The following is a 12,500-nucleotide window of genomic DNA, read 5'->3' on the forward strand; positions in this document are numbered from 1 at the left end:
AATTAAATACAAAATCTTTGCATTACCCTTAAATATGCATATATTTTCAACTGCACTGAAAGTGATGTAGGCCTCATTGGCTATCACACTGATCACACTGACTGATCAGAGGTAGCCATGGAGCACATGATCTCCATTCAAGTAGCCTAGGCTATAGCCTACAAGCAATTATTAAAGAGTTTCTGCTTGAATTCACATCATTTCAAATTATTCAATAGGCTAAATTTAAACTACAATGCTCAACTGACAGCGGCACCAAACAGTTACTGAAGCCTATGTGTAAGGAGCTAAATTTCTTGATTGTTGTGGACATTAATCACTGTAGGACAACTGAAATAAACAGGGCTGTTGCTGGAAATATTTTATTCCTGTAGGCTATACTACCTACCTACATTGCTGGTACATTTTGGAACAGCATATTAATTAACTATCTTTAATGTCTTCCAGTAGCCTATCGTATAGGTCACTGTATATATAGCTTAGTTGGCTTGTGCATGAATATGACTTAATGTTTTGTAGCCTACATTTCCGTCAGTCTACAGTCTTTTAGCCCATCTTTACCATGATAACCCTTCCCAGATAGAACCCTTTCGACACTCTACTTTGAGAGACCAACCACCACTCATGCCATCGATGTTGAATTTTGGGCGTCTGACGGAAACTGATCAATCTGACCAACAATTAATATCGATTTGACACTCTTTTGCTGTCCGGGTTTGCAAATCATTCATTTAGAACATTTAAGTTGCGCTATTTGTTATTATAACACACAGCACGGCCTTAATATGTTGTCATTACCATATCATTACATTATCGCAATTAATAATCATCATAATCATCATCGTCAGCATGGCATGTCACACTTAGCCTACCTGCTCCACCACTGAGTTCTTATCATGTAGCCTCAACTAGGCTCCACCACCTGCTCACTGTCCCTCTGCTCTGGATGCTTGCTTACATCCTCGTTTAAACTCAACGAACTTCAACATGTTGCGGACATCTGCTAGCCTACTTGCAATATTGCATTTTTGAAGCTTCTACATTGGTGTTACTTTTGCACTATTGTCACTACCGGCACCCGCCGCAATTTTGTGTAGGCAACTTCGATTAACTTTTGATGCGCTCACAGAATCCTGGCTCTGAGCCAAAATGCGAGGGGTGGGGCCTGACGTGAGCTGTTATTGGATCAGTCGAGTGTCAATATGGAAATGTAACCAATGGGCCGCTGATTGTCCTTCCTTTGGGCCGATCGTTGGCCAAAATTATTTAATTATAGCCTATTCTATCGGCCCAAAAGGTGTGTCGGCCCACCGGGAAAATGCCCGGTATGCCAGATGGCCAGTCCGCCCATGCTCTCTTCTCTTCGTATCTCTGTTCCTCTCTTCTCCTCTCCTCTCCTCTCTTCTCTTCTCCCTTGTCATTGGTGTTATCCAGAAGGACAGTATGAATATTCATGCTCACTGATAAACATGTGTCTTTGAGGAAGGGAAATGGAAGGTTAATGCCCAGCCGTCGCCCAGTCGTGTGGAGTTTCCGTGCTGCATTGTAATGGAGTGGGCCGGGAGAGGCAGGTTTAAGGGTCCCGGTCCATCAAATCAACCAGACAAATTACATCCAAGAGCTTAGCAAAGCAATATTCCTGTCTGTCGGCCAAGCGCTCCAAAAAATATTTCACTTGATATTATGGTCACTGCCACTGGCTTCAAATGCGGGAGGGAGCCGCATCAATAGGAGTGCTACTGAGTGCTGATCTCTTTGGCTTTTTTGGCGTGTGTGTGTGTGTGTGTGTGTGTGCACCATAACTCTGACTGTCAGGGGCCTGACTCACCTCTCTGCTTATAAAATTCTATCAAAAGAACTTCCAAGGATGCAGAGCCGGGTGCCGAGCCCTTGGTGCGTTATTGAAAGCTAATGTCAAATTAGCATTACAAGAGGCAGGTCTGGCTCAGAACCATGTGTGTGTTAGGCTACACCCTTCTTTGGATTTGATGTGTCTGATGTCAAATGGGACAGACAGACAGATAGATGATACATTTATATACAGTACATACCTAGATACACACACACACAATCACGTAGAGGAACACAACTGAACTGCACTGGTAGATGGAGGTGACTCTAGAGCAGTGGTCTCAAAATCTGAGCCTGTAAGACAATTGATTGACAGGTTGATTTGTTTAAATGAGAATCGATCCGCATGTCAATGTTGCGTTTGTTGGTTTGTTTTGTTCCGCTTGCTTATTAAGAGGCCTCTAGGCTATTTTACAGTCTGTGTAGGCTACTCCACTAACTATAGCAGGTGGCAGCAGCACCCCTCAGTGGGCAGGACTGCAGGTGCATAGACCAAACGTCAATTGTGTCAGTTAGCACTTCAAGGGTCAGCCAAACAAAACAATAAAAAAGAGCTTTATGTAGCCTTGGCAAATAGCCATCTAGTAGGCTAGTCCTGAATAATATGCACATGAAATGACACTTGTTAAACTCACCTCAACATGTCTTTAGCAATCATTTAACCCGCCATGACAATGCTAAAGTCACTGTTACAAACACAGTGTAGTCTGATGTGAAATGGGTCTTAAATGTTCCTATTTGGGGGGCACTCTTCCTCTGCCATGACGCTCCTGCTCCTATGAACTGAACTGAAACAGGCCAATCAGGATGCTCTCTGGCACACACGCACTACCTCTCTCTCTCTCTCCTTCCCTGTCGTGTGCGCGCTACACTGACATGCACACACTATTTAAAGTTTCGTTCTTGTGTGCGTGCTCTTGATCGCTCGCTCTAGATTCCGGGAGATTTTATCTAATTTGCGGGCGTCAGGGAGCCGTTATCAATATGCGGGAAACTCCCGAACTTCCGGGAGACTTGGGATGTCTGCAATATGCAAGTAGCATTTGAGAGGGAGAGAAAGACCAAAACTTTAGAGACATGTCTTTAGAACCAAGAGCCAGCAAAGAACCAAGAGCCAGCAAAGACGGTGATGCACTGGCCCCCCTATAAGAGGACCATCTGGAACGTGTCCCGCATGTAACTTGACTCTGTCACCCCTGCTCTCTGGAGCATTGGTTCCCAAAGACTGGGTCGCGTCCAGGTAGTTCTCTAAGGAGAGTGAAAAGCAGTTTGCAGCAAAAGCTAACCAACGTCGTCTCTATCGCAGGAAAAAAATAGCGACAGCCTGATAACCAAATGAAATGCTCGGCGGGTCGGATGAAAGTGTTTGGCGGGCCGGATCCAAACTGCGGCCCGCGGGAAGGAATTCGGTCCCAATAATTGGAATCTGTCGCCAAAAAAAAAGAAATGGTCCAACAGCGCCCCTCAGTGGGCATTTTATGTATTTGTTATTTGTTCTAGTCTAGCCTCATGACGGTACAGTGGCTGCTTTTGAAAGCAACTAACCAACTTCAAACAGCCTCGTCGTCTTCGCGGTCTGATCTGTCTTTGGCTATGGAGAAAGCCCTACATTGTAGGCTAGTCTACTCACTACGTCTACGTCAATCATCAAACTGCTCGAGCTGTTCGTTTGTTTACTGCGCATGCGCAGATTTGCACCCGGAAGTATTGACAGTTTAGTTTAACGAGATCTGCAACCACCACAACATGCTGATATATTTACTCCCAAATAAGCAACGTGACATGTTTTAAAGGTAATTAATTCTTTCTCCTATAAACGGAACAAGGTATAGGTATATTTAATTCAATTTGAATATTATTTTAATCGTAGAAATAGGATTTGATTTGAGCACCACTTGAGTAAATCCTGGTTTGCTATCGATAGCTGGCTAACCAGTCTGTGTAAGCATAAGCAAGGAGCTCTATAAAGCGATCTGCCAGACGCAGGTTATTTAGTAGGTGGGGGTGTAGTTTGATGATTCGTTAACGTTGCAGTCTTTCCTCCAGCCTCTAGTTAAAAACAGTAACAGAATGCCCGTTCGAAACACAATAACCGGTGGGATCCCCAACAGCAAAGTCCGTTACTCCAAATTGGCCAATGATGACGATGGCTACATCGACTTACAGGTAAATCCCTTTTCTAGTGTTTCCGTATGTGGTTGTTTACTTCTCTCGGTTGAATACATTCTTGCATTTTTGGGTCAGTAGCCTTCTGAAAGACACAGACCTGTATGCTATTGTTGTTTTCTATAACTATGTTTATCATCCCTGTCCTCATCTCCCTGTCTGTGTGTTTCTGTCTGTCTGTCTGTCTGTTTTTCTGTCTGTAGTTCAAAAAGAGTCCACCCAAAGTCCCATACAGGGCCATCGCCCTGGCAACGGTGCTCTTCCTAATAGGGTCTCTGCTGATTATCATTGGCGGCCTCCTTCAGGCGGGATACTTCCATGTCTCGGTGAGTTCACATCTCACAGCACACACCTGCACTCACCTGTAATCTCAGTGATGGCTCACAGCACTCACCTGTAGTCTCAGTGAGTTCATATCACACAAAGCACTCACCTGTAGTCTCAGTGAGTTCATATCACACAGCACACACTTGCAACTCACCTGTAGTCGAAGTGAGTTAATATCACACAAAGCACTCACCTGTAGTCTCAGTGAGTTCATATCACACAGCACACACTTGCAACTCACCTGTAGTCTCAGGGAGTTCATATCACACACTTGCACTCACCTGTAGTCTCAGTGAGTTCAAATCACACACATGCACGCACATGTAGTCTCAGTGAGTTCATATCACACACCTGCACACACCTGTAGTCTCAGTGAGTTCATATCACACACCTGCACGCACCTGTAGTCTCAGTGAGTTCCTATCACACACCTGCACGCACCTGCAGTCTCAGTGAGTTCATATAACTTACCTGCACACTGCACTTCTCCACACCTGTGCTACCTGTACACTGCACTTCTCCACACCTGTGCACATCTGCAGTCGCCTGCAGTCTCACACAGAGGCTCCTCCCACTCAGTGAGCTCAGATGACACAGCTGTGCTGCTCTGCCGTACCCCACCTCTCTCCTGCACACACACAGGGACTGGTGTACCCCACCTCTCTCCTGCACACACACAAGGCAAGGACTGGTGTACCCCACCTCTCTCCTCCACACACACAGGGACTGCACAGGCAGGCTTGGTGTAATCCTGAGGTGCGTTCAAATTCAGCAAACATAGTGGCGAACATGTTTTCTCTGAACATGTTCAATTTGAATGATTTGGTGTAAACGTTCCATTTTAACGGCAATGCTTCGTCCAGCTCCCCTGTATGTTCGTGGAGAACTACCGGTACCTCCTCAAACTGATACCACCGTTCCCAGACGTTTGTAGAGAACTCAAGGCACACACTGATGCTGAGCGTCGCGGTGCTTGCTTACACAGAGCCCGTGCTAGATTAGCATTTCTGATGCTGAGCGGTGCTTGTTTACACAGAGCCCGTGCTAGTTTAGCATTTCTGATGCTGAGCGTCACGGTTCTTGTTTACACAGAGCCCGTGCTACAGTAGTGTAGCATTTCTGATGCTCCAGATTTGCACGGTCGTCCTGGTGCACAATCCAGCCCTCAAGCTACAGGCCGCCTCCATGTTTCTGAGCTCTTGAGTCAGTGTGTGTGTGTGTGTGTGTGTGTGTGTGTGTGCCTGTGCCTCCATGTTTCTGAGCTCTTGAGTCACTCTCTAGAGTCAGGTGAAATGCATGTGCATCTGGTTTAATCTTTTCTGTGTGAGTGTGTGTGTGTGAGTACGTCAGTGTGTGTGTGTGTGTGTGTGTGTGTATGTGTGAGTATGTCAGTATGTCTGTGGGTGTGTGTGTGAGTATGTCAGTATGTGTGTGTGTGTGTGTGTGTGTGTACATAGATTTCCTATAAACACTGACCACTCAGGCGTAACAGACCTGGGGCTGCTGTGCTGTTCTAACTGTGTGCAGAGAGACTGCAGAAATCCCTCCTGCCTCATTGGCCAAATGGCGTGACCTTTGACTCCAGATTCCCTCTGATGCTCCTCATGTACCATCACAACTCCAGACATACACACACACACACACACACACACACACACACACACACACACACACACACACACACACACAAACACACACGCTGTTGAGAACGAGGCCTATTTAAAGCAGACTGATTGTTGAGGAGGGGACATTAAAGCCTTTATCTATTTCTCTGTAATGAGGCCCATTTGAAGCAGACGGACTGTGTGCCAGTGGCGTCCAGCAGATGGACGGGACTGAGATGAGCTCCCAGTCCTCACGCTCCGTCTGGGCTGCTGATATGGAACGCTTTGAAAAGGCCCAGACATCTTATCTGTGGTGCCACAGACAGAGTGGAGTGTGTGAAGTGTTTTTAGGATAGTGGTGTGTGTGTGTGAAGTGTGTTTAGGAGAGTGGTGTGTGTGTGTGAAGTGTGTTTAGGATAGTGGTGGTGTGTGTGTGTGTGTGTGTGTGAAGTGTGTTTAGGATAGTGGTGTGTGTGTGTGTGTGTGTGTGTTTAGGATAGTGGTGTGTGTGAAGTGTTTTCAGGATAGTGGTGTGGTGTGTGTGTGTGTGAAGTGTGTTTAGGATAGTGGTGTGTGTATGTGTGTGTGTGTGAAGTGTGTTTAGGATAGTGGTGTGTGTGTGTGTGAGAAGTGTGTTTAGGATAGTGGTGTGTGTGTGTTTAGGAGAGTGGTGTGCAGAGGTGGAAAAAGTACTAAAATATTGTACTCAAGTAAAAGTACCAATACTTTGAATAAATATGACTCAAGTACAAGTTAAATTACCCATCTGAAAATGTACTCAAGTAAAAGTAGTTCATTTAAAATGTACTTTAAGTAAAAGTTACTTAGTTTTTTTTTTCTGGGGGGGGCAGAAAAACCCCCAAAACAATCGGTTTTACCCAGCTCAAGTTGCTGCAGTCAGCTGCTACAGTAGCCAGGCAGCTACAGCACTACATTTTGGGGTCATGTTTGTGAGCCCCCATGTTCATGCCCCCCAGAGTGTAGTGCTGTAGCTGCCTGGCTACCTTAGCTGCTGGCTGCTGAACGGAGATATACAGTACTGTATGTGAAAAATGCGCCAGAGTTCTCCTTTAAGTTTGAGCGGCAGTTGATTTTCAAAGTTACACAGCTCACAGGCATCTGAGGCAGGCAGGCCCATGTTGAGTTTCAGTTCAGTTTACTTTATTTGTAAAGGAGTTCAGCAGATCCAAGGGCCTCGGACTGTGGGAAAAGTGGGACTGATTACAGAGCCTCAATGGAGGAGAGGGCCCTTGAAAAGTCTGGAATATATCTTATTTTACCTGAATATTTTAATTTCCAAATTAAATGTCAAAATGAATGTCAGACAAAATGTAAAGTTTGACTGACTAAATTTTTAATACAAAAAAAATAGTGAAGACTGTCTAAGGCAGGGGTGTCAAACATCAGGCCCGCCAGCAGGTTTAACGCCCCCCAGATGTTTTTGGTAGGAACGTTAAAGTCAGGAAAAAAAGAAATTCACATCCAGTTTTCTTCAACAATGTGTTATAACCAATATTTCTATGGTATGACAAATTGATTAAACCTAGCACTACAAGCCATCCTCAGCAAGGAATAAGCAGAAAAAGTAACATGGAAGTAGGGCATGTTCAAGAGAGAAAAGAGCAGTATGTGACAGCAGCACATTATTGTGTAGGCTACTTGTTTGCTCATAAGTGATAATCTAACAACACTCTGATACCCATGCAGAAAAATTATAATGACCATGACAATGACAGCCCCACTAGGTTTCATTCCAACAAATCCGCCCACTACCTAATATGAGTTTGACAAGGTCTAAGGTCATTCTCACTCTCCCTTGCTAAAGCTCAAAATGGTTTGGTCCGCCTGCACAACGATTCATAAGGTATCTCATTTTGTTTACGTAGTTGAGCATCGCTAGTAGTGGACAGCTAATTATTGTGCTGCTGGTACAATGTCTTTCTCCAAGAAAACCAAGTCGGATTGCCAAAAAAAAAACAAAGGCAAAAACAGGAAAAAAAGAGAGATCAAAATGAGGGGAAACAGCTGCTAATAAACCTCTTTCCAAAGAAAGGTGAGCACACATGTAAAGACACGAAATCCCATTGTGTTAAACTGCTTGAATGTCTCCATAATAGAACTGAGACAACCCATTGAAAGAGCCCGGAAAATACAGTTGCCCTAGGTTACACAGGTAATCTGAGGTATCTCGTGATCCACTTCCCTCTCCATCTTGGCCAGCTTGATTCATGCCCTATGGTAGGCTACATGCTGATCATTGTAGTGGTTCGGCAATTTTTCTCGATCAAGTCGTCTTAACTTTTTTTTTTTTTTACTCAGTAACGGATGGGATTTGTGATGTAGCAAAAGTACAATACTTCACTCAAAAGCGTAATCAAGTAAAAATAAAAGTACCAATTTTAAAAACTACTTAAAAAATACAAAATACACAAAAAAACTACTCAATACAGTAACGTGAGTAAATGTAATTAGTTACTTTCCACCTCTGGTGGTGTGTGTGTGTGAAGTGTGCTTAGGATAGTGGTGTGTGTGTGTGTGTGTGTGTGTGTGTGTGTGTGTGTGTGTGTGTGTGTGTGTGTGAAGTGTGTTTATTATAGTGGTGTGTGTGTGAAGTGTGTTTAGGATAGTGTGTGTGTGTGTGTGTGTGTGTGTGTGTGTGTGTGTGTGTGTGTGTGTGTGTGTGTGAAGTGTGTTTAGGATAGTAGTGTGTGTGTGTGAAGTGTGTTTAGGATAGTGGTGTGTGTATGAAGTGTGGCTATGTGTGTGTATAGTGATGGTGTGTGAAGTGTGTTTAGGGCAGCGGTGTGTTAAGAGTGTTGGTGTGTTTGCATGTGAAGAATAGTGTGTGTGTGTGTGTGTGTGTGTGTGTGTGTTTGTTTGCACCACCATTTGAGGTGGTGGTCTGGGCAGATCTTCTCTAGATAGTCATTATAAGGAGCATTTAACATATTTTTTTTCTCCTCCCCTCCATTTCTCTCCATCTCTCTCATCTCCATCTCTCTCTCCATCTCTATAAATATATATCCATCTCTCTCTCCATCTCTCTCTCTCCATCTCTCTCCATCTCTCTCTCCATCTCTCTATCTCCATCTCTCTCTCCATAAAAGTCTCTCTCTCCATCTCTCTCTCCATCTCTCTCTCCATCTCTCTCTAAATCTCATCCATCTCTATCTATATCTCTCTCCATCCATCTCTCTCTCCATCTCTCCATCTCTCTCTCATCTATCTCTCCATCTCTCTCTCCATCTCTCCATCTCTCCATCTCTCTCTTTCTCCATCTCTCTCATCTAGCATCAGGATCGCACCATTCCCGTCCTAATCATCGGAATCCTGGTGTTCCTTCCTGGATTTTATCATCTGCGGATTGCCTACTATGCCTTCCGAGGTTACCGTGGTTACTCCTATGATGACATTCCTGACTTTGACTGACGTTGGTACGGCAACCAGACAGTCCTGAGGGGAACTCCTCTGTCGCCAGACATTTGGGGTTGTTTCTGAGCCGGGTTTAAGATGTGAAATATGTAAATGCTCTAAGAGAATTGACTGTGAAATGAGAATTATATTTCATTCTATTTTATGTAACAGATTGTGTAATAATTGATTTGATGGTAGTCTAGTTTGGCCAAACAAGGCGGAGTCATGTAGAGAACAGCTGCTTTCATTTCAAACTTGTGAAAACATTCCTCCTCCCAATCTGTGCTGCCATCCCTGACTCTAATCAAGGAGTGAGATTATGATGGACCCCCTTAGCAATAAATCCCCCCCACACACAACACACACGCACACGCGCACGCACACACACACACACACACACACACACACACACACACACACACACACACACACACACACACACACACATACACATACACACACACCCACCCCGTCCTCAGTTATGAACTCCAGTAGAGGTGGACCTGCACCCAGCTAGTGTACAACCAGTGTCCAGCCGATCCTCAGCCAGCACCCAGCCAGTGGCTCAGTCTGCTGAGTTCCAGAGAGATGGCGTCCATCTGAAGCGATTAAGCATGAAGGCTTTCATCTCCGCATGCCGTCCCCTACATGCGGGCAGCAGGCATGGCATGCCCAGGGCATTAAACTCGCCGGCACGCCCTCATCACTGGAAAGCACCCGCACCCATGCCCACTCCCATGCCCAACTCCCATGCCCACTCCTCTCCTAATTGTCCAGCTCTGGATTCATTTGTCTTCATTTGTTTGTTTGGATTTGTGGGATTGCATCTGTAATTCAGTTGTGTTAGAGGCTTTCCACAGGCCAAAGTTTAATCAGTGTGCTCAGCTGGATGTGCCGTGTGTTTGTGTCGGATCAGATCAGCCGGGGAGTAATGAAGGGGCTAGCGTAGCGTAGCCCCCCGCACAACTCTACTGTACAGCCTCATGTTCAAACAATAAAGTGGAATGTGCTACAACACTGCACGCAGCATTCATTCTACCGGTCTCATTGAATCTGTGTGTGTCAGGATCTGTTTGCTGTTTTATCAGACCATTGTCTTTAAAGTTGAGAAAGGTTCAAGAACAGGTTAACCTCTCTCGGACAGTTTGAAGTAGTAAACTGACACAGTTGGCACAGTTTCAAGTTTGTGTGTTTGATTGATTCTTTTTTTTCTCTTGGGTTCTTATTTAAATCAGACTTAGCACCCTTTAAAGCGTGTTGGTAGACAAGTCTTAGCCCCATATGCAGACTGGATACCAGCACCCATCCTGGTTTGCACCATAAAGCCAGCTGTCTTTAAATCCCTAAATGGCGAACTAAGCTGGAGTTGGCTCGAAATGGAATCTGGTGAATCCGTGTGTCGCCCGCGGCCCACCGCAGGGTTCCGAGCTCAGACTTTTGTCAACTTTTGTTCAAACACAAAAGGGAACTACTGAGCAGGTTATACGATGGCCTTTTGTGCGAGTTCCCAACGCCTTCCGTCAACGCGCGCCCTCGTGTGGAGTAAAGAAGATTTTGTGAATTAATATCTTTACAAAAAGTTTAGAGTGAAAGCCGTCCTTGGTTTTTACTTTTCCTTAGTTTTCCACAGTAGATGTTTTGAGAGGTTTAGATGTTATTTTATGTCATGGTGAATATGAACGCTACTTTGATTGAATTGAAGTTTCTGTTTTTCATTGTAATATCGTAAATGTAATCACAATTAAAGGGCATGCAGGCACTAGAAAAACGAATTAAAGAAAGTATTTGGCGAAGCAGCACTTTAAAGTTCAAAGCTGCGTATCCTTACCAAACATATGTAGGTATTTTCCACAATTCATACAAAGAGCCGTAGATAATTTATTCAATTGGGGACTATAGTAGGTGCAGACGATGACTGGAATTCTCAGCGGCATTTGAAGACAATACGCGCGGACCTTTAGGTCACTCCGTTAGGGTCAGACTAGGGGGGGAAACGTCACGAGGTCAGACAAATGGGAAGGCAACGGTAGTGTAATTTTTCAATCTGGTGACAGGGTAACGCGTGGTGTGTGTGCCGAGGGAGGGGGAGGAGGCGCGAGCATTGTGCGCATTGTCTGCGGGAGAAGAGGACGCGCTGCGACCGCGAGAGAAAGGGGACGGGAGTGGAAGAGCAAGGCAGACCCGTCGACAGCAGCGGGAGAAAGTGCACTCTCCGTACAACTCATAAGCTGCATTCTCGCTTCACCTGCCTACACATTAACTAATATTTGTAAACGCTGCATTCCTTTTAGAGGAAGTCTGCCGACAAGTGTTGGGAATTTAAGGCGTTAGCGAACTTCGAACGGGGGAAATCCTACTAGAACTCAGGTTGAGCAAGAGCAACTGGAGAACGGAACCCAAGTTCGACTTTTAGCGATGTACTTGTTTTCGACTGGAAAGTGTTTTTACTGGACTGCGCTCAGGAAAGAGATTTAAATACCCCTAGAGGCAGGCAATCTCGCGGTGTGATCCAGGATAGTGGACTGCCCGGGACGGAAGGTCCGTGCATCTAGCTCGAGCCCTGAGGGATATCACCAGCCTCCCCACATGTTCCAATTTCCGCCCCCGCTGCACGCGGAGCACCTGTTCAGAAGACTTCATCTCACCGAAGGGAGACTAACCCGGACATTGACTGGTTATTGAATGCAATTTATCATTTTGACCTCCCTTCGAGAATATTTTACATACTGAGCTGTTAGCTCACTGAACTGGAAGACGTCTGAGAAAACTCTGACGTCTATTTAACTGGATGTATTCTAACTTAAATAAATCAATAACGATTTTACAAAGGTTCATTACATTAAATACATATTCAAGACCACGGGAAGGCCTTTCATCGATGGACTAACAACCTCATTCTTTTGACGCTGCGAAGTGCCTAATCTGGGTAAGACGCTCCTTCATGTGCACACACACACACACGCACACACACATGTACACATAGTCTCGCTTTCCAGTCGTGGGAGACCTTTGTTTAAAAACACTGCGTAACCATAATCATGGATGAATCTGAGTGTATCTTGATTTATTGTTAGTTACAGTTTGGCTTGGACTGCGTGAATTATACTATCACACTCTTCGCAGCACACTAATCAAATA

The 12,500-nt window shown here is 44.9% G+C and overlaps 1 protein-coding gene and 1 long non-coding RNA gene across 2 annotated transcripts in view; both read left to right on the forward strand.

Moving 5' to 3' along the window:
* The first annotated feature begins 3,495 nt into the window (after positions 1-3,495).
* On the forward strand, positions 3,496-10,395 carry tmem230b (transmembrane protein 230b). Its single transcript, XM_048244635.1, has 4 exons — positions 3,496-3,644; positions 3,898-4,017; positions 4,221-4,343; positions 9,240-10,395. The coding sequence occupies exons 2-4, from the start codon at positions 3,922-3,924 to the stop codon at positions 9,375-9,377; spliced, it is 357 nt and encodes a 118-aa protein (XP_048100592.1). The 5' UTR covers positions 3,496-3,644; positions 3,898-3,921; the 3' UTR covers positions 9,378-10,395.
* Positions 10,396-11,495: 1,100 nt separating this feature from the next.
* The window catches only part of LOC125295142, a 15,923-nt gene continuing 14,918 nt past the window's right edge, over positions 11,496-12,500 (forward strand). Inside the window, exon 1 of the long non-coding RNA XR_007193637.1 lies at positions 11,496-12,288. This is a non-coding gene — a long non-coding RNA (uncharacterized LOC125295142). The remainder of the gene's footprint in view (positions 12,289-12,500) is intronic.

This window comes from Alosa alosa, chromosome 5 (assembly GCF_017589495.1).
Source record: "Alosa alosa isolate M-15738 ecotype Scorff River chromosome 5, AALO_Geno_1.1, whole genome shotgun sequence".
Lineage (NCBI taxonomy): Eukaryota > Metazoa > Chordata > Actinopteri > Clupeiformes > Clupeidae > Alosa > Alosa alosa.